We start from the raw sequence: 20,535 nt of genomic DNA, 5'->3' as shown, positions 1-20,535 counted from the left end.
TATCCCAAGCACTGTGTTAATTTTTACATTATAGAATTTAATTCTACTAAATTAAGTTTTGACCCTTGAAAACCTTGAAACTTTTATAATAGCCAGATGTGATAATTGTCAATATTTTTCTAACAATTCCTATTGACAGGGTAGTAATTTATAGTTTCGAAGTGTATGATTCAGAAAAATCAGCTGACTAAAAATTTGAAGATCAAAGCAAATATCTGACAGATAAATAGATAAATGAGATAAAATCATACAGAATACAAAAGTCAACAAAATTAATGAACTATCACTACATGCCAAAGCCGAAGGACAACTCACAGCTACAGTGTTAATGAAATTAAGTCAAACAGTACTATGGTATGATTCTATTCATGTGATGTTCAAAAACAGATGAAACAAGCCTGTGATGAGAAGTTCAGAAAAGTGGTTACTTTTGAGGGATAGACATAAACAGGAGAGAACGCAGAGGTGAGGGTTCACTATACTTACCTGGGTGGTGATAAAACTTATATATTTAAAATGTCATCAAGTATCCAATTAAGAATTGTCCACCTTTCTGAATATAAATTGAATTTTTTTGAAAACAAAGAAAAAAATTAAAGAGGAAAAAATCTTTATCTGAACTACATTCCTGAATAAATTAATCAGAATCAGAGACTGAGAGGCACTTGAAAAAAGACACACATATTTCAAAGGAAAGTCAAGCTATCTCAACACCAATTCTGTCTCTGACTATAGATTTTAATCTCTTGCTTAACCTCTTTTACACATGAAGTAATGATTTTTAAAAGAAATTGACATAATGAACCCAACAGTCCTAACAGTATTTATATTAAGTTGTTTACAACTGTTTCACTGGAAAACTTCAAGTACCTCTCCAAGTAACAAATATTCTATTTCAAAATTGTTACATAATACTTGAATTTCTGAGGTATTTCATTATTAGAGCATTCATGGCAAACAAAGATCAGCTCAAAATGATTACTGTGCTTTCAATTCAGTAAATCAGCAACTCTAGTTATACTTTCTTTTCTCACCATTTCATGGTGAAAGTCTTACTATAATTAATAATTAATTCTAACATAATGTGAGGAAATTTTATTCTAGAAACTACTTCACCTAAAGTTTGTAAGACAATGTCTTTCTTCCCACACTTCAACTTATTTTCTTAGGCTGAAAAATCTACACAAAGTTACTTACTTCACAAGAAAATGAGACCTAAAAATCAGAATATGCCCTGTACTTCATGAAGATTTTTAGTAAAAATCCCAGAATGTTGTTCTTAGTTTTAGATACTTTGCTACTAAAAATTTTTATTCAAGAGATAAGTGTTCACATTCAGCTTTATGATATTATTCCCTAACTACTCAAAATGAAAATACTCATCTATTTCTAAATTATAATGTGAAAAATTTACCTGTTTAGCCCCTTTGGGGAACTGCATCTTTACACATACTGACTTGGTTCAAAGCAGAATATATACAAAGTCAACATAAGCCACTGTTCTTTAACTTTTTTAAGCAAGTACCCCATCTCTATATGCACACATGTCAATAAAAGAAACTGAAAGCTAACCCACTGCTATTTCCCCTTTATTTCCATCTCACAGGAAAAGCACTAAATCCATTGGAGTCATGCTATTCCAAAAAGCACAGTTTAATGTAATTTTTGGTTAACAGAAACAGGTGACTTATAACTGGAATTATTTATGGGAATCTTACAAGTGAAAACTTAGATATTTCAACTTAGAGCCACTAACTAGATGAGTTATATTCTCAAGCCATCATATTCTTTCTGTGGCTTCAAGAAGGGGAACTTTTATTATCAGTGATTGTAAATACATGACAAATACAGGCTGCTACTCTCCTCTAAACTGCCGCTACCAATTGATCAGAGCAGTTATCAGAAATGGCAACTGAGGTGAAACTTATCTGTTATTCTTAGGCAAGTGATCTAAGCTTCCTTCCCCTTCTAACATTCTACTCACTATCTGTGACCTACCTGGAATCGAATCACGTGCAGTGAACAGCTCAGACACAGATGAATACAATATATACAAGGTAACTTCAGAAGGCCTCAAAGTACAGAGACTCTCTAGCACTTTTAAAAGTATATAGATTTTCAGAAAAACAATATGCCACTACTTATACATTGTTCTCTTCCAGATGTCAAACTGAGAAATTAATCAAGTCTAAATTTTAAAAAACTTTAAAATATATCTTTCTCAATTCCTTAAGGACGCAATTTTTTTTTTTAATTGCAACTACATTCTTGATATTCAGGCATATTTTAGAATGCCTGAAAAGATTCCTGTGAAAAGAATGTACTGAACAGTTTCCTGGAAAACCAACAGAGAATGTTTCTTATCCCAAGGCAGAGATATGCCCAGTTACAGATTTATACAGAACTCATAAATGTAGCACCCTGATAGGTGTTTAAGTAATTACAGAATTCTGTCAAAGTGTTACTTCTATTGTCTTCATGAGGCTTCTGAATGTCAAAAGTCTTTATTAAGTCAGACTTCCCTAGTGCTCCAATTCTTTCTTGGTCCCTATCAAATGCCTATTCCCTAAGGCCAAATTTCACTGCTAGAAAAACATCCTTGGGGCCAGCAGCAAGTTACAGCCCTGGCCTAAAGCGCTGGCATCCCATTGGGTGCCAGTTCTAGTCCCAGCTGCTCCTCTTCTGATCAAGCTCTCTGCTATGCTCTGGGAAAGCAGTAGAAGATGATCCAAGTCCTTGGGCCCCTGCACCCATGTGGGAGACCCTGGCTCCTGGCTCTGGATCGCCACAGATCTGGCCATTGCAGTCATCTGGGGAGTGAACCAGCAGATGGAAGACCTTCTCTCTCTACCTCTTTCTGTAACTCTGTCTTTCAAATAAATAAAATAAATCTTTTACCAAAAAAAAAAAAAAAAAAAAAAAACCATCCTGGGCGTAGGTGCTTAGCCCAGTAGTTAAAGATGCCCGCATCCCACATCAAAGTACCTGGATTCAACTCTCAGCTCTGGCTCCTGACTCCAGCTTCCTGCTCATGCAGACCCTGGGAAACTGCAGTGGGGGCTAAGTAAACGGGTTCCTGACCTCCACATGGAGACCTGGACTGAGGGTCTGGCCCTCCCGCTTCAGCCCTATCTCTACCACTGTGGGGAGTGAACCAGAGCATAGAAGTTCTTTCTCTTTCTGCCTCTCAAATAAGGAAGGAAGGAAGGGAGGGAGGGAGGGAGGAAAAGGAGGTGGGGGGGGAGGGGAGGGGAGGGGAGTGGAGGGGAGTAGAGGGGAGAGGGTGGGGAGCGGGAGGGGAGGGGAGCGGAGGGGAAAGGGATGAGAGGAGGGGAGGGGTGGAGAGCAAAGGGGAGGGGAGCGGAGGGGAGGGAAGGGGAGGGGAAAGGAGGGGGGAGGGGAAAGGAGGGGGGAGGGAAAAGGAGGGGGGAGGGGAAAGGAGGGGGGAGGGGAAAGGAAGGGAGAGGGGAAAGGAGGGGAGAGGGGAAAGGAGGGGAGGGGGAAAGGAAGGGAGAGGGGAAAGGAAGGGAGAGGGGAAAGGAAGGGAGAGGGGAAAGGAAGGGAGAGGGGAAAGGAAGGGAGAGGGGAAAGGAAGGGAGAGGGGAAAGGAGGAGAGGGGAGGGGAAAAACATTCTGATACAAGTCACGGGGGAGAGTGAAGTTGTATAGAGGAAGGAAGATTCATCAATCAAAATAGATACATGCCTACCAAGGCCCAATTTTTATGTTAGGATTATCAAGAAGGAACACCCCAATAGAAATTAACTTAGCCAGAAAAAAATTAAGTAATATCAATAAAATCTTAGCTGTGTGAGCTGAGATGAGGGTATAGTCTTAAAAGTCAGGAAAGCACTCCTGTGAAAAGATCAGCCAAGAATACAGCAAGATTTGACAAACAGCAAAACATACTCCAGGAACAACAAAAACTACAGTACATGAGGGGGCTCTAAAAATTTCATGAAAAAACAAAATGAAAATACAAAGAATTTACATGAACTTTTTGAAGCCCTTCATATTTGACATATGGAGGCAAGAGATGAGCCTCAAAGGTCATAGAAAGTTATGGAAGCCACTGTTAAGAAACTGCACATTATTCCCAAGTGTCACTAAGCACAGGCATTTGGCACAGTGGCTAAGATGCCAGCTGAGACACCCACATCCCATATCATGGTGTCTGTGTTACAGTCTTGCCTGCACTTCCAATTCCAGCTTCCTGAACCCTGGGAGGTAGCAGGTAATGGCTCAAGTACATGGGCCTCTGCCATCCATGAGAGACCTAGATTGAGTTCCCAACTCCTGTCTGTTGTGGGCACTTGGGGAGTGAACCAGCAAATAGGCAGTATTTGTTTCTCCAACTTTCAAATAAATTAAAAATTAAATTTTTAAAAAAAGTAACAGCCACTAAAAGGTACTTATTTGAGTAACATAGGTGTACTTTTCTAGGGGTCTCTATCTGCCTACTTCACTCACTGGAAAGGTGGCCAAGAAGGAAAGAGACATCAAGGAGAAATAACAAAATGGAAGGAAAGATAAATAATACTCCAGAGACCTTCAAGGTACATTCAGACATCTTGGGACAGAGACCCAGAACAGATGCTCAATCACATGCATCATTGTGCATACATGTATTGTACGCAAAAGGAACTATGGTGATGGAGAATCAAGAGTTCAAACAACTTCTGTTACTGCCTTAAACAGAAATCCTGTAAGAACTGTATTTCTATAAAATTAAAGATACAGATCTTGGTGGATTTTAGCTATCTAAAAACAAAAAGGTTGGTTAGGTTTGTTTTTAATTTGGTTCAATTTAAAAGACACTATTCACCTTGTTATACATATATCTAAGCATGAAGTCCAGCAGAAATGATTTCCCTTTACGAAAAGCTCCTGCCACGGATACCACTACTATGTTAAGATCTCGTATGTGCTCCTGTAGCAATATTTGTTCCAAAGCTTCTTCATCAAGTTCAAAGTTATGGTCATCTTCATGAGCAAGAACAATCTGTACTGGACATGGTTTCTTCATAACCTCATCAGAGTTTACTAGGTCATCATCTTCATAATTCTCACCTAGAATTAGAAAAAGAAAACAGGTTATTTGATTCCCTGTATTACAAACTTTTGCTTAAGAACTACAACTGAAACACAACTTCAAAAACTCTTCCCCCTTACAGATCATTTGAGGACAGTTACAAAAAATGTTCTGGGGCTGGCACTGTGGCCTACCAGGTAAAGCCGCCAACTGTAGTGCCGGCATCCCATATGGGCGCCGGTTCAATTCCCAGCTGCTTCACTTCCAATCCAGCTCTCTGCTATGGCCTGGGAAAGCAGTAGAAGATGGCCCAAGTCCTTGGGCCCCTGCACCCACGTGGGAGACCTGGGGGAAGCTCCTGGCTCCTGGCTTTAGATGGGTGCAGCTCCAGCCATTGTGGCCATCTGTGGAGTGGAGTGAACCAGCGATGGAAGACCTCTCTCTGCCTCTCCTCCTGTGTAAATCTTTCAAATAAATAAATAAATCTTAAAAAAAATTAATGTTCTATGAAGCCAGTACTATGGCATAGCCACTAAAGCCACCACCTGCAGTGCCAGCATCTCATTTGGATGCCGGTTCAAGACCTGGCTGCTCCACTTCCATCCAGCTCTCTGCCATGACCTGGGGAAGCAGAAATCGGCCCAAGTCCTTGGGTCCCTGTACCCGCGTGGGAGACTGGGAAGACGCTCCCGGCTCCTGGCTTGGGATCAGCATAGCTCCAGATGTTGCAGCCATCTGCGGAGTGAACCAGCAGAAGGAAGACCAACCAACAGTCCAACCGACCTACCTACCCCTCCCTTTTTCTCTCTCTGCCTCTGCGTAACTCTGCCTTTCAAATAAATAAATAAATAAATAATTTTTTTTGACAGGCAGAGTGGACAGTGAGAAAGAGAGAGAGAGAAAGGTCTTCCTTTTCCTTTGGTTCACCCCCCAGTGGCCACTCCTGTGGTGCGCTGCAGCCACCAGTCAGGTGCTTCTCCTGGTCTCCCATGGGGTGCAGGGCCCAAGGACCTGGGCCATCCTCCACTGCCTTCTCGGGCCACAGCAGACAGCTGGACTGGAAGAGGAGCAACCGGGACAGAATCCGGCGCCCCGACCAGGACTAGAACTCGGTGTGCCAGCGCCGCAGGCAGAGGATTAGCCAAGTGAGCCACGGTGCCGGCCCAATAAATATTTTTTTAAAAAGTTAATGTAGGCTACTGCTCCGCCTGTGGCGCCGGCACACCGGGTTCTAGTCATGGTCGGGGCACTGGATTCAGTCCTGGTTGCTCCTCTTCCAGGCCAGCTCTCTGCTCTGGCCAGGGAGTGCAGTGGAGGATGGCTCAGGTCCTTGGGCCCTGCACCTGCATGGGAGACCAGGAGAAGCACCTGGCTCCTGGCTTCGGATCAGCGCCGGCCTCAGAATGCCAGCCACTGCGGCCATTGGAGGGTGAACCAATGGCAAAAGGAAGACCTTTCTCTCTGTCTCTCTCTCTGTCCACTCCACCTGTCAAAAAAAAAAAAAAAAAAAAAGGTTAATGTTCTAGGTCAAAAAATAAGGAGGTACCTTTCTCTGAAGGGAGGAGAGAACTTCTACTTTGACTACGACCTTGTCTAAATATGATCAGAGTCGGCAAACTCAAAAGGCCTCCATAGCCTTGGCAACTCATGACAAGAGCCTAAGGTGATTACTGACGCCATAAACAAGAGTGTCAATTTGTTAAGTCAACAACAGGAGTCACTGTGCACTTACTCCTCATGTAGGATCTCTGTCCTTAATGTGCTGTACATCATGATTTAATACTATAACTAGTACTCAAACAGTAATTTATTTTCACTTGGTGTTTCTGCATGGGTGCAAACTGATGAAATCTTTACTTAATATATGCTAAATTGATCTTCTGTATATAAAGAGAATTGAAAATGAATCTTGATGTGAATGGAAGGGGAAAGAGAGCAGGAGAGGGGAGGGTTGTGGGTGGGAGGGAAGTTATGGAGGGGGAAAGCCATTGTAATCCATAAGCTGTACTTTGGAAATTTATATTCATTAAATAAAAGTTAAAAAAAAGTTAATGTTCTAGTACCTGTGGATTTCTCACTGCTTCTATAACAGGACAAAGAACACAAGATTTCCCACTACAAATATAGGTAAGCAACAATACTAAGAACAGCCTCTCTCTCAATTAAGTCTTAATTTTGAAAAATACATATTATAAGAAAACTATGCGTGGATTTTAAAAAAAATTTCGGCTCCAAAATAAACTTTTAATTCTGTTCTACATGAATTTTCTGAAGGATATGAACAGTGAATGTAATTTTTCATTGTAGAACATAAAGGGCGATGATAGCATGCAAAGAAAATTCCAAAATAACACAATAAAGCTTCTGCATCCCTAATTTAATAGGAGAGGATCAAGATGGCTGAATAGAGGATCTGCAACCACCTCAGCCAGAAAGCAGTTTGAGGACAAGGGAAGACCTGTAACTGCAGAAACCTAGCTGAGAGAAAACTGCAGTTGCAGTTCCTACAAACATCACAGGACTCCGAAAACCAGCAGAGGGAAAGCACGTCTTACCCTGCCACTGCCTACTAACGCTGCCAATGCCTACCATTCCTACCTTGGCTCCCCAGCCAGGGGATGCCATCTTGCTGGGAAAAGGATTCTATATATAAAATGTTAGACCTGCAGATACTGACAGAGGGAAAAACTTCAGTAAGGAGGTGCAAACTGCATAAAGACTCTGGAGGACAGTGAAGAAAGAGGATACTCATCACCACAGCTCACCACTCCTTTCCCAGCTACCCTGCCAGGGGATGCCACCTTGCTGATTAGAGAGTCACCAGCACATACCCTATGGGACCTAGGGAAGAGCCTACAGGCATTCCAGTGCTGCAGATTCACACTTACTAGTGTGCAAGCCTTGGTGTAATCTACCGGACTGGAGCAAGATCCTCTTAACATCTCCCAGAGCTGTGGCTTGGGCTGTTGATGCTAGAAGCCTTAACATAGCAGGAACTGGGGAAGGCCTTATCCACATCACAATCCAAGGGCCATAGTCGTTGGTGCCACAAGCCCCAGAATTAATTAAGCTTGCCTTATGGCAAAAGAGAACAGCCTCCTACGTCCTACGGCACCAAAAACGCAGCTACAGGCCAGCGCCGCGGCTCACTAGGCTAATCCTCCACCTTGTGGCGCCAGCACACCGGGTTCTAGTCCCGGTCAGGGCTCCAGATTCTGTCCTGGTTGCCCCTCTTCCAGGCCAGCTCTCTGCTGTGGCCAGGGAGTACAGTGGAGGATGGCCCAAGTGCTTGGGCCCTGCACCCCATGGGAGACCAGGAGAAGTACCTGGCTCCTGCCATCGGATCAGCGCAGTGCGGCCATTGGAGGGTGAACCAACGGCAAAGGAAGACCTTTCTCTCTCTCTCTCTCACTGTCCACTCTGCCTGTCAAAAAACAAACGCAGCTACAGCTATCATAAACCCTAGTGTGATTGACACTCAACTCTCTGGGAATTAAATATACACTTTTGGAACTCATGTCCACTTCAAAGTCAAACTATTACTTCCACAAACTACTGCAGACTAAACAGCTGTGGCACTTGTAGACATTGTTGACACTGATTACTACTGAAGAAATTACTTAGAGGTTACATTTTGGACTTAGTACCAAAGCCAAATAAACAACCCAAGGGATACCCCATATTCCATCTAAATGAGAAAGTCTTTTCCAATGAAACCTACTCCATTAAAAAAAAGAATATTACACGTGATTTGCAGATGTCAACATAGGAACATAGGAATCATGAGGAAGCCAGCATCACTCTGATATCAAAACCAACAAAGACACAACACAAAAAGAAAACTACAGACTAAAAAACTTGATGAACACAGATGTAAAAAATCCCAACAAAATATTAGCAAACTAAATCCATTATTACATGAAAAAGATCATACATCATGATCCAGGGGGATTTATCCCAAGATCCAAGGGTAGTTCAACATTTACAAATCAACAAACATCATAAACCAGATCAACAAAATGAAGAACAAAACCATTATGATCACCTCAACAGATGAAGAGAAGCCATCTGAGAAAATTCAACATTCTTTCATGATAAAAAAAAAAAACTCAAAAAATTAGATATGGAAGGAACACGCCTCAAAATTATTACAGGCTATATATGACATACCAACAGCCAATATCATATTGAATGCAGAAGAGCTGGAAGCATTTCCCCTCAAATGTGGAGCAAAACAAGGTTGTCCACTTTTACCACTCTAATGCAATACCGTATTAGAAGTATCAGCAAGAGCAAGTTGGGAGGAGAATGTCTAAACAACCATGTTTGCAGATGATATGGTACACAAAAACTCCAGCAAAAACTGTTAGAACTGATGAACAAGTCAGTAAAGTCACAGGATTAAAAAATCAACATACAAAAATAGTGGTATTTTATACACTAATAATGATCTCATTGAGAAATAAAAATCTATTCACAGTAGCCACAAAAAAAAAAAAATCAAATATTGGGTAATAAATTTATCCAAAGTGAAATTTTCTCTACAATGAAAATTACATAACACTGATGAAAGAATCAACACAAAAAATGAAGATACTCCATATTCATAATTGAAATAACATTAAAATGACCCTAGATTCAATATAATCACTGTCAAAGTACCAATGATAATCTTTACAAAATTAGAAAAAAGATCCTAAAATTCATATGCACTCACAAAAGACCCAGAACACAGAAAGCAACGCTGGGGGGGGGGAAAAATCAAGCTGAACACATCACCATACCTAATTTCAAAGCACACTACAAAGTTATAGTTATTAAAACAGCAGGGCATTTGCATAAAAAAACAAATCAATGGAACAGAATAGAGAGCCCAGAAACTAATCCATGTATATACAATCAACTGATTTTTGACAAAAGGTTCTACATTGGAGAAAGGACATTCTTTTCAATAAATGGTGATGGCAAAACTGCATGCATATATGAATGAGATTAGATCTGTACTTCTCACCATACACAAAAATCAATTCAAAAAGAATCAAAGACCTAAATGTATGACCTGAAACTATGAATACAGGGAATACTTCAAGATGTTGGTTTAGGTGATGATTTCCTGGAGAAGACCCCAAAAGCGCAGGCAACAAAAGCAAAACTAGACAAGTGAGATTATATCAAACTCAGAAGCTTCTGCACAGCAAAGGAAACAGGAGACTGAAGACACTCCAACAGAATGGAAGAAAATATTTGCAATCCACTTATCTGATAAACGATTAATACCCAGAATGTATCAGTAACTCAAAATAACCCAGTAAGAAAAAAAATCTGATCCAGTTAAGAAATGAGCAAAGGAAATGAACAAACGGCCAACAAATATACAAAAAGCAATGGGGGGGGGGGGGGGGGCTGGCACTGTGGAGTGGTGGATAAAGCTAACACCTGCAGTCCTGGAGTCCCAGCTGCTATATTTCCGATCCAGCTCTCTGCTATGGCCTGGGAAAGCAGTGGAGGATGGCCCAAGTCCTTGGGCCCTGTACTCGAATGAGAGACCTGGCTTTCTCTTTTCTCTCTCTCTCTCTCACTCCCTCCCTCCTTCCCTCTGTCTTTTAAAGATATATTTATTTGAAAGGCAGAGTTACACATAGAGAGAAGACAGAGATCTTCCAACTACTGGTTACTCCCCAAATGGCCGCAACAGGCAGGTCTGGGCCAAGCCGAACCCAGGAGCCAGGAGCTTCTTCCAGGTCTCCCATGTGGGTACAGGGGCCCAAGGACTTGGGCCACCCTCTGCTGCTTTCCCAGGTGCATTAGCAGGGAACTGGATTGGAAGTGAAGCAGCTGGGATTCTATGGGATTACAATGCTACAGGTGATGGCTTACCCAGTAGGCAACAACATCAGGCAAAAGGGGGACAACTTAGACACTGCTGGTGGGAACGTAATTTTGTGCAGCCACTATGGAAAACAACATGGAGATTTGTTTTATAAAAAAAAAAACTAGAAATGGAACTGCCATATGATCCAGCAATCACACTACTGGGCATATACACAAAAGACATGAACCCACTGTATCAAAGATACCTGCTTCATCATGTTTACAGCAGCACTATTTACAATAGCTAATCAATCCATGTGTCAGCAGATGAATGGAAAAAGAAATAAATACAGCAAATGCAAATAGCAGAGATAAATTTCCAAAGTTTGGGCTCCTGTTCTTTTTTGAACAAACACCTAATAGTTTCACAGGACACATGCCTTATCTGAAATTCTCAACCAATTGCTTGATCTGACTAGCAACAAGTTACTCCTGGGGTTCTTACACTCTCCCAGCCAAAATTTTTAAAAGGTCTTCCACTTGAACCTGTCAGTTTCCAAACTAAGGAGATATATGGCATCCATTATGTTCAAAGCAATGACTGTCCCTCTTCTACAGGACAGAATTACTCCAGTGAAGATCAGTATATTCCTGGTCAACAATGCAACAATACTTGACCCACATAACTACTATTCAGAGATTTGCAAAGACCATTAAAGGAATAGTCTTTGCATTACAAGGCACCTTTAGTTGATTGCAAAGTCAACAGTATTATTTCAAAATGTGCTGCAGTGACAATGCGTTATAAAGAGCAAACAATTTCAAAGGAGAATTTTTGGATTATAAAAGCAATCAATATCTAATTTAAGAGGATATTATGGGGGCCGGTGCTATGGCATAGTAGGTTAAGCCTCTGCCTGCGGCACTAGCATCCCATGTGGGCGCCTGCTTAGTCCCAGCTGCTTCACTTCCAACCCAGCTCCTTGCTGATGGCCCAAGGGATTGGGCCCCTTCACCCATATGGGAGACCCAGAAGAAGCTCCTGACTCCTGGCTTTGGATCAGGTCAGCTCCAGCCATTGCGGCCATTTGAGAATGAACCAGTAGATGGAAAATCTCTCTCTCCCTTTGTCATAACCCTGTCTCTCAAATAAACAAATCTTTAAAAAAAAAAAAAAGGATATTATCATTGTTTGAATGGCATACAGCTACCACCAGGTATGAAATTTGAATGAAGGTAAACAAATCCCAGATTAATGTATTTTTAGGTAAGCTCAGATAAATGATGGCATGCAACTTGTGTGCCTAAAAAGTTCACAAGCTTAATCAATTGCTAACACCATATGCTAAGGAGTACAACTATCGAAATGTATGCCCCTAACTTCTGTGTCTGTGTTTTCACCTGTAAAATCGGGTTAATAACAAGTACCTACCTCATAAAGTTGCCATTAGGATGAGCTGAACTATTCATGGTACATAGGAAGTACTATGCATATAGGTGTTATTAAGGTAACAGCAGTTTTAAAATAGTCAATCCAACAAGAGCTTTTCATTTATACCTTGAAACACTGCAGTGATTTTTTTTTGTTTTGTTTTGTTTTTGTTTTTGGACAGGCAGAGTGGACAGTGAGAGAGACAGGGAGAAAGATCTTCCTTTTACCATTGGTTCACCCTGCAATGGCCGCTTTGGCTGGCGCACCATGCTGATCTGAAGGCAGGAGCCAGGTGCTTCTCCTGGTCTCCCATGCAGGTGCAGGGCCCAAACACTTGGGCCATCCTACACTGCACTCCCAGGCCACAGCAGAGAGCTGGACTGGAAGAGGGGCAACCGGGACAGAATCCAGTGCCCCGACCAGGACTAGAACCCGGTGTGCCGTGCTGGCTTAGCCTATTGAGCCGTGGCGCCAGCCTACACTGCAGTGATTTTCAACTGACTGGTTTAACCATATACTGATACCACCATGCATCCATTTGCTCAAGTACAATCCCGGGAGCTGTACTTAACACCTCTCTCCTCTTCCTTACCTCTAAATCTAAGCAACAGCCATGTTTCTAAGATTTCTTCATTTCAGAACCTCTACTGATACCATCCTGTTACCACCACCACCATCGTCTGCACTTGGACTGTACTACCTAACTGATCGCCCATCATTAGTAACTCTTGCCCTCCCTTCCCAACTCAATCCAATCTCCAGAGTAGTAACTAAGTAACAGTCTAATTAAATTTAGTCAGGTCACTCTCCTTTAAATCACTGTTACAGGACGAATGACTGAAATCATACATATGCATTATAAGACTGTCAATCCCTCTTGTTCCAAACTGCCCTCCAACCCCTCTTTATAGAGGACAAAGCCAGCCTTTCTTCAGATATGTATGCTATTAAGCTCTTTCTAGACTCAGTCTTCACTCACCATATTCTTCTGCCTAGAATATTCTTTTTGCCATGTTGTTCCTCTAATTTATACTTATTCCTAAGTCTCAGTTTAAATATCATTACACAGGAACAAGAATCTGCCCTGAGATTCCCAATCAAGTTTAGTACTCTTATACACTCCCATAACTTTAATCTATCCTTTGAATATTTATGTAAGAACTTATTTTAGATTGTCAGTGCAATTATGAGATCCCTCAAATTAGTTTACCACCACCACCAGAAATAAACGGAAACAAGAAAACAAAAAAAAAGCCTTAAGTTCCTTACCATAGTCTCCATAGTTCAATGTGATCTGGCTCCTGTCACATTCCTAACACACTCCTGGTTCAGGCCTAAAACTCCAGGTGAATTGGCCCTCCTGCTGCTCCTTGAACAGGCTACATCTAATTCCCACCTTAGAATCTTTGTCCTGTATTGCCCTGTCAGGAATGCTCAGCTCTGTCTCTAGAAATTCTTATAACTTACATCTCCATCATCCAGCCCCACCCCGGCTCCAATGGTATCTCCTCAGTATGATCTGCCCTGCCCACTCAATCTAAATCACAGACAACGTTATCACTTAACAAAACTGATTTTTTACAGCCCTCTTCAAAACACAAAGAAAATCTTTTTTCACTTATTTACACTTGTATCTGTAAGCTGCCCCTCCATAGAACGTGTATCATTGAAGTCAGAATCTCAAGCAGAGGGTGAGCACTTGATGCAGCATCTGATGGCTGTGTGGGACACCACATTCCACACTGGAGTGCCTGGTTTTCCACTGAGTCCCCACTACTCTTTCCAATTCAGCTTCCTGCTAATGAACACTCTGAGAGGCATCAGCTGATGGCTTGGGTACTCGAGTCCCTGCTACCCATATGGGACACCGAAACTGAATTCCAGGCTCTTGGATTCAGTCTGGACCAGCGCTATACAGGCTTTTGGAGAATAAGGCAGCAGATGTAAGATTCACCTCTGTCTCTCTCTGCCTTTCAAATAAGGTAAATTATGTAAAATGTTATTAAAAAAATAACATTTTAAATATAAAAGAAAAAAAAAGAATCACTGTTTTGACTACTCTATCTCCTGGCACCTAGAACAGTGCCCTTGAAATCTACCCTAGGGGCTGGCACTGTGGTGCAGCGGGTTAACGCCCTGGCCTAAAGCGCCAGCATCCCATATGGGCACTGGTTCTAGTCCCGGCTGCTCGTCTTCCAATCCAGCTCTCTGCTATGGCCTGGGAAAGCAGTAGAAGATGGCCCAAGTCCTTGGGCCCCTGCACCCATGTGGGAGACCTGGAAGAAGCTCCTGGCTTCGGATTGACACAGCTCTGGCCGTTGCAGCCAACTGGGGAGTGAACCATCAGATGGAAGACCTCTTTCTTTCTGCCTCTCCTCTCTCTGTGTAACTCTGACTTTCAAATAAATAAATCTTAAAAAAAAAAAAAAAAAAAAAGAAAAGAAAAGAAATCTACCCTAGCAATACATTCAGTGGAATACTTCTTGAAATAATGAAATTCAAACATTTTACTCAGGAATCCTCACTTATCTTTATCTGTTTTAAAAGCAAATATGATAATTTCTTATGGAAATACCTCTAGCAATTCAAGAATTGTATGCATTACTGCCACAAAGTCACAATAAAAATTACAAATTATGAAGTTCTACCATGTAAAACACCTTAAAAAAATCATAATTGGTAAGGGCTAGAATATTACAATGACCCAATTTGGGGACTGGTAATTTTATTAAAACCAACAAACAGGAGCCAGTACTGTGGTGTAACAGGTAAAGCTGCCACTTACAATGCCAATATCCCATACTGACACTCAAGTCCCAGCTGCTCTACTTCCAATCCAGCTCCCAGGTGATGGCCTGGAAAAAGCAGTGGAAGAGGGCCCAAGTATTGCCACCCACATGGGAGACCTGGAAGAAGCTCCTGGCTTTGGCTTGGCCCAGCCCTGACCACAGTGGCCATCTAGGGAATGAAACAGTGGATGGAAGATCTCTCTCATTCTCTCATTCTCTCCCTCCCTAATTCTTTCAATTAAAATAAATAAATCTTTAAAAAAAAAAAAAAACACAACAACAACAACTAGTTTCATTCCTGCTGCCATGGAAGGGTTAGTAGGTTTCTTTAAAATGTAAAAAGCAACAAAAGCCACTGAGCAAGAAAGCTTTGTTAACTTGAATTTCACCTAGATTAGTTGGCTATGGTTTCATGTGGCCAGTTTTTTTGGTTTTTTGTTTGTTTGTTTTTTTAATGTTTATTTGAAGGACAGAGTTACAGAGAAAGGGAGAGACAGAGAGAGAGGTCTTCCATCTGCTGGTTTGCTCCCTAAATGGCCACATAGGCTGGAGCTGAGCCGATCCAAAACCAGGAGCTTCTTATGGGTCTCCCACACAGGTGTAAGGGCCTAAACACTTGGGCCATCTTCTACTGCTTTCCCAGGCCACAGCAGAGAGCTGGATTGGAACAGAAGCAGCCAGGACTCAAACCAACTGGCTTTGGTTCAGCCCAGCCATTTGGGGAGTGAACCAGAGGATGGAAGACCTCTCTCCCCCTCCCTGCCTCTGCTTCTCTGTAACTCTGCCTTTCAAATAAATGAATAAATCTAAAAAAAAAAAAAAAAAAAAAAAAAAACACACACACATGCAATAGCCACCATCATAGACATCTCAACTGGTTAAGTTTACACAATTCTGACTGAAAAATTGAAGTACAGCAAGCATTCTGTTGCATTCGTACTACAACTGTTGTACCCAGATCACCTGCAGACAAGTTTTTCAACAAGTGGGATGAGACTCAGAGCATTTCCTCAAGTAACAGGAGATGAAACATGACATTACCATTATGATTCTGAAGACAATCAAAGCAATGGCTACCAAGAGGTAGAAGTGGTTCGGTCCAAGCAAAAGCAAGAGTAAAGGTTATGGCAACAGTTTTTTTTCTTTTTTGAATACTTAAAGCATGTTGCTTGTTGATTTTCTAGAGGGCCAAATAATGAAAACATGTGTTTATTGGTGTTTTGAGAAAGTCAGCCAGTGCTTTAACATAAAAACACCCAGGAAAGCTTCAACAAAGAGTCTTTCTCCACTACAACAATGTTCCCACTCATTCTTTTTCTTTTTTTTTTTTTTTTAAGGATTTACTTATTTATTTGAGTTACAGTAAGAGGGAGAGACTGAGAGGTCCCCCTAAATGGCTGAAATGGAAGGATGGGGAGATTCTAAGCCAGGAGCCAGAAGCCTCCTCCAGGCCTCCTACATGGGTGCAGGGGCCCAAGCACTTGGGCCACCTTCCATTACTGTCCCAAACCATAAGCAGAAAGCCGGATCGGAAGAGGAGCAACTGGGACAAGAACTGGCACCCATATGCGATGCCAGTGTCCTAGGCGGAGGTTTAATCCACTATTCCACAGTGCCAGCTTCCCCCAATTCATTTTCTTAAAACAAGGGCAGGCACAGGCATTGTGGTGTAGGTTAAGCAATTGTTTGGGGTAGCCACATTCCATATATGAGTGCTAGTTTGAAGTCCTGACTACTCCTTGTCAGATAACTTCTGCTAATGTGGTGCCCGGGAAGGCAGCAGATGATGACCCAAGTATTTGGGTCCCTGTCACACACAAGGGAGAACTGAATGGAGTTCCTGGCTACTGGGTTCAGTTCGGCCCAGCCCCAGCTGTTACACACTTGGGAAGTGAACCAACGGATGGAAACTATTATCCTCTAATCTCCGGTTGCTCTGCCTTTCAAATAGATAAATGATCTTGGGGGTGGAGGTGGGGGTTAGTGGGAAATCAATCCACCTTCCATTCCTAACTTGGCTACTCCTGACATTTTTTTGTCTTGTTTCCCAATCTTATCTCTAAGGAATATCCACTTTTTCTTCAGTTACTCATGTAAAAAAAGACTGCACTGACATGGCTAAATTCCCAAAACCATCAGTTCTTCAGGAATGGGCTAAATGGCTGCTATCATCATGCAGCAAAGTATCTTGAACTTGGTAAGGCATATGTTGAAAAATAAAATTTATATTTTTAATTTTTATCTTTACTTTGATATCTTTTTTTTTGTTTGAAAGGCAGAGTTACACAGAGAGGAGAGAGGGAGAGATCTTCCATCTGCTGCTTCACCCCCAAGATGGCCTCAATGGCCAGGCTGAAGCTGGGAACCAGAAACTCCATCTGAGTCTCCCACATGGCTGCAGGGACCCAAGAACTTGGGCCATCCTCCACTGCCCACCGAGGAGCATTAGCAGGGAGCTGGATCAGAAGCACTGCCATTATGGGATGCCAGCAGCTCAACCTGCTGTGTTACACTGCTGGCCCTTATCTTTACCTTTTAATTTTTCTACAAAAAATCCCCTCATATCATGTTCCTAATATACTTATCAAAGACAGGTGAGGATATTCATGTTCTGGTGTCTGTGTTTAAAAATTAGCTTCAGTATGCAAAATACAATCTAATACCACTCACAGGGGCCTTATAGCTGTGAAGCCAAATCTGGATATTTTAAAGAAAAGGAAAATATATGACTAGAACAATGAGAAGAGAACAGGGCCAGGTCTTCTCATTTAGTTTTGTTTACTCTACAGCACTGCTGCTCCAGCTTCTAACATGAATACAAATCACATTAGGATCTTGTTAAAATACATATTCTGACTTAGTGAATCTTCACTGAAGCTTCAAATTGTATTTCTAACCCTAAAATGATGCTAAAATTGCTGGCCCTAAGACTATACAGAGTAACAAGGGTCACAATATTTTATAGGTGTGCAATATGTAAATACTATGCATTTTATTTCACTTCATGTAGTCTACAACAATGTTAAAGAAAAGTTTCAAGCTAAACTATAGTGTTTTATGCTTCCTGGAAGACTGCTAACTGATACAAAAAACAGAACTCTAGTCTACCTATTGAGGATTCTATGTAAAGTACAAAAAAAAAGTAGAAAATGTTTTAAAATGTTCACCTGACATACAACTAGTTAGAAACCACTGCTCTACAGTGATCACCAGTCATCTGGCTGAGCTTTTTATAGCTGTGCTGGGTTTCACCTTCCAGACTCACGCTGCCTGCAGGCTAGGTAAGAATACAATGAAACAAATTCCAATATTTTTTTGACAGACAGAAGCAACTATTAGCCAATCCAGTATTAAAAGGAAAATTTTTCAATTCATAACTTGCTATTATAAACTATTATTAAGAATTATAGGAACCAGTGCTGTGGCCTAGTAGGTTGGGCCTTCGCCGGTGGTGCCAGCACCCCATATGGGTGCCGGTTCTAGTCCCTGCTTCTGCACTTCCTATCCAACTCTCTGTTGTGGCCTGGGAAAGCAGAGGATGGCCCAAGGGCTTGGTCCTCTGCACCTACATAGAAGACCCAGAAGAAGCTCCTGGCTCCTGGCTTTGGATCAGCCCAGCTCCAACCGTTGAGGCCATTTGAGGAGTTAACCACAGGATAGAAGACTTCTGTCTCTCATCTCTCTGTAACTCTGCCTCTCAAATAACTCTTTTAAAAAAATAGAATTTAGGCCGGCGCCGCGGCTCACTAGCTAATCCTCTGCCTTGCGGTGCCGGCACACCGGGTTCTAGTCCCGGTCGGGGCGCCAGATTCTGTCCTGGTTGCCCCTCTTCCAGGACAGCTCTCTGCTGTGGCCCAGGAGTGCAGTGGAGGATGGCCCAAGTGCTTGGGCCCTGCACCCCATGGGAGACCAGGAGAAGTACCTGGTTCCTGCCATCGGATCAGCGCAGTGCGCCGGCCGCAGCGGCCATTGGAGGGTAAACCAACGGCAAAGGAAGACCTTTCTCTCTGTCTCTCTCACTGTCCACTCTGCCTGTCAAAAAATAAAAAAATTAAAAAAAAATAAATTTATAAAGTTAAATTTCTTTTATAAAATTAGAACTACAAAGCAAATTGCAAAAATAAAAACTTTAAAGATTCCAGAAAATGACCTATTAACAATGTCAGTTATCAAAGACTTACCCTCATAACCCTTTTGGCAAAAAAAAAAACATCCTAAAATATCCAGGATTTAAAAAATTCTTTAAACAGGCCGGCACCACGGCTCACTTGGTTAATCCTCCACCTGCAGCTCCAGCACCCCAGGTTCTAATCCCGGTTGGGGCACCGGATTCTGTCCCAGTTGCTCCTCTTCAGTCCAGCTCTCCGCTGTAGCCCAGGAAGGCAGTGGAGGATGGCCCAAGTGCTTGGGCCCTGCACCCACATGGGAGACCAGGAGAAGCACCTGGCTCCTGACTCTGGATTGGCGCAGCGCGCCAGCTGTAGCAGTCATTTTGGGGGTGAACCAACGGAAAAAGAAGACCTTTCTGTCTAACTCTACCTGTCAAAAAAAATTCTTTAAACAGTATACAATGTAGTTTATCTCTTTCCTCCATTACTATCAAATCAGGAGACAAAGATATTTTTCCTGTAAGATTTACATATTATTTTCCACTTGAAATCTACTGTTTCCATAGAAACTAACACTGATATCACAGAATTTCTGCTGTTCCCACTTAAAAGGACACTGAGGTTCCAAAAAAATTGCTTTTATGCATTCATCTAAATATAAATAAAGCAAAATATAAACTAGATTACTCTAAGTATATAAACTTTCCCAAAGCTTCTCATTAAATATTAGCCAATTCTTAAAACATATACTGTGTGTGAGTGTAAAGTATTTAAGGAAAAAAAAAAAGCCTGATGTTAATTTAGATATTTTAGATAAAGTTGCAGTTTATAAAGTCAGCTTTCTTGACTAGTTAAGAGAAGCTAAAATAAATGGCTTGGGGCTCCAAGTAATAAGACAGAAAATCACAAACATGATATTTAGATTCTGCAAGTCCTCGCTAAAGCCCTAACATTGGGGTTCTTCTCCATTTTTTTCTAAAGAGTAATCTTGCAGAAAATCTCACCTCAAGTCGAGATATAAAAAGGGTCTTAAACCTACCCTTAGGTATTTATGGGGAAGGAGAGAATGGGAGGGAAATAAGACTTTTGTTCTGTGGTCCAGGTTTTTAAAGAATAAAAGCACACAATCCTAGCATATTTTTTTATTTTCATATTTTAATATTTTTAGCTTAACCTTTTTAGGTACTTGTTTATACCCTAGATGAATTTTTTAACATTTATTTATTTATTTGAAAGTCAAGAGTTACACAGAGAGAAAAAGAGAGGCAGAGGCAGAGAGAGGTCTTCCATCTGCTGGTTCACTCCCCAGTTGGCCACAATGGCCAATCGGAAGCCAGGAGCCAGGAGTTTCTTCCGGGTCTC

At 41.7% G+C, this 20,535-nt stretch overlaps 1 protein-coding gene across 9 annotated transcripts in view; it reads right to left on the bottom strand.

The window, feature by feature from the left end:
• Nucleotides 1–20,535, bottom strand: part of ATL2 (atlastin GTPase 2) — a 58,818-nt gene that overhangs the window by 23,228 nt on the left and 15,055 nt on the right. For 7 of the 9 annotated variants that reach the window (XM_051839515.2, XM_002709914.5, XM_002709913.5 and 4 more), the window contains exon 2: nucleotides 4,826–5,070. The exons of the other annotated variants lie outside the window; for them this stretch is intronic. In XM_051839515.2, the coding sequence (XP_051695475.1) occupies nucleotides 4,826–5,070 (245 nt within the window). The remainder of the gene's footprint in view (nucleotides 1–4,825; nucleotides 5,071–20,535) is intronic. 9 annotated transcript variants of the gene reach the window in all.

Source organism: Oryctolagus cuniculus, chromosome 2 (assembly GCF_964237555.1).
Source record: "Oryctolagus cuniculus chromosome 2, mOryCun1.1, whole genome shotgun sequence".
NCBI classification, from domain to species: Eukaryota; Metazoa; Chordata; class Mammalia; order Lagomorpha; family Leporidae; genus Oryctolagus; species Oryctolagus cuniculus.
This window is presented reverse-complemented; position numbering and strand designations above follow the sequence as displayed.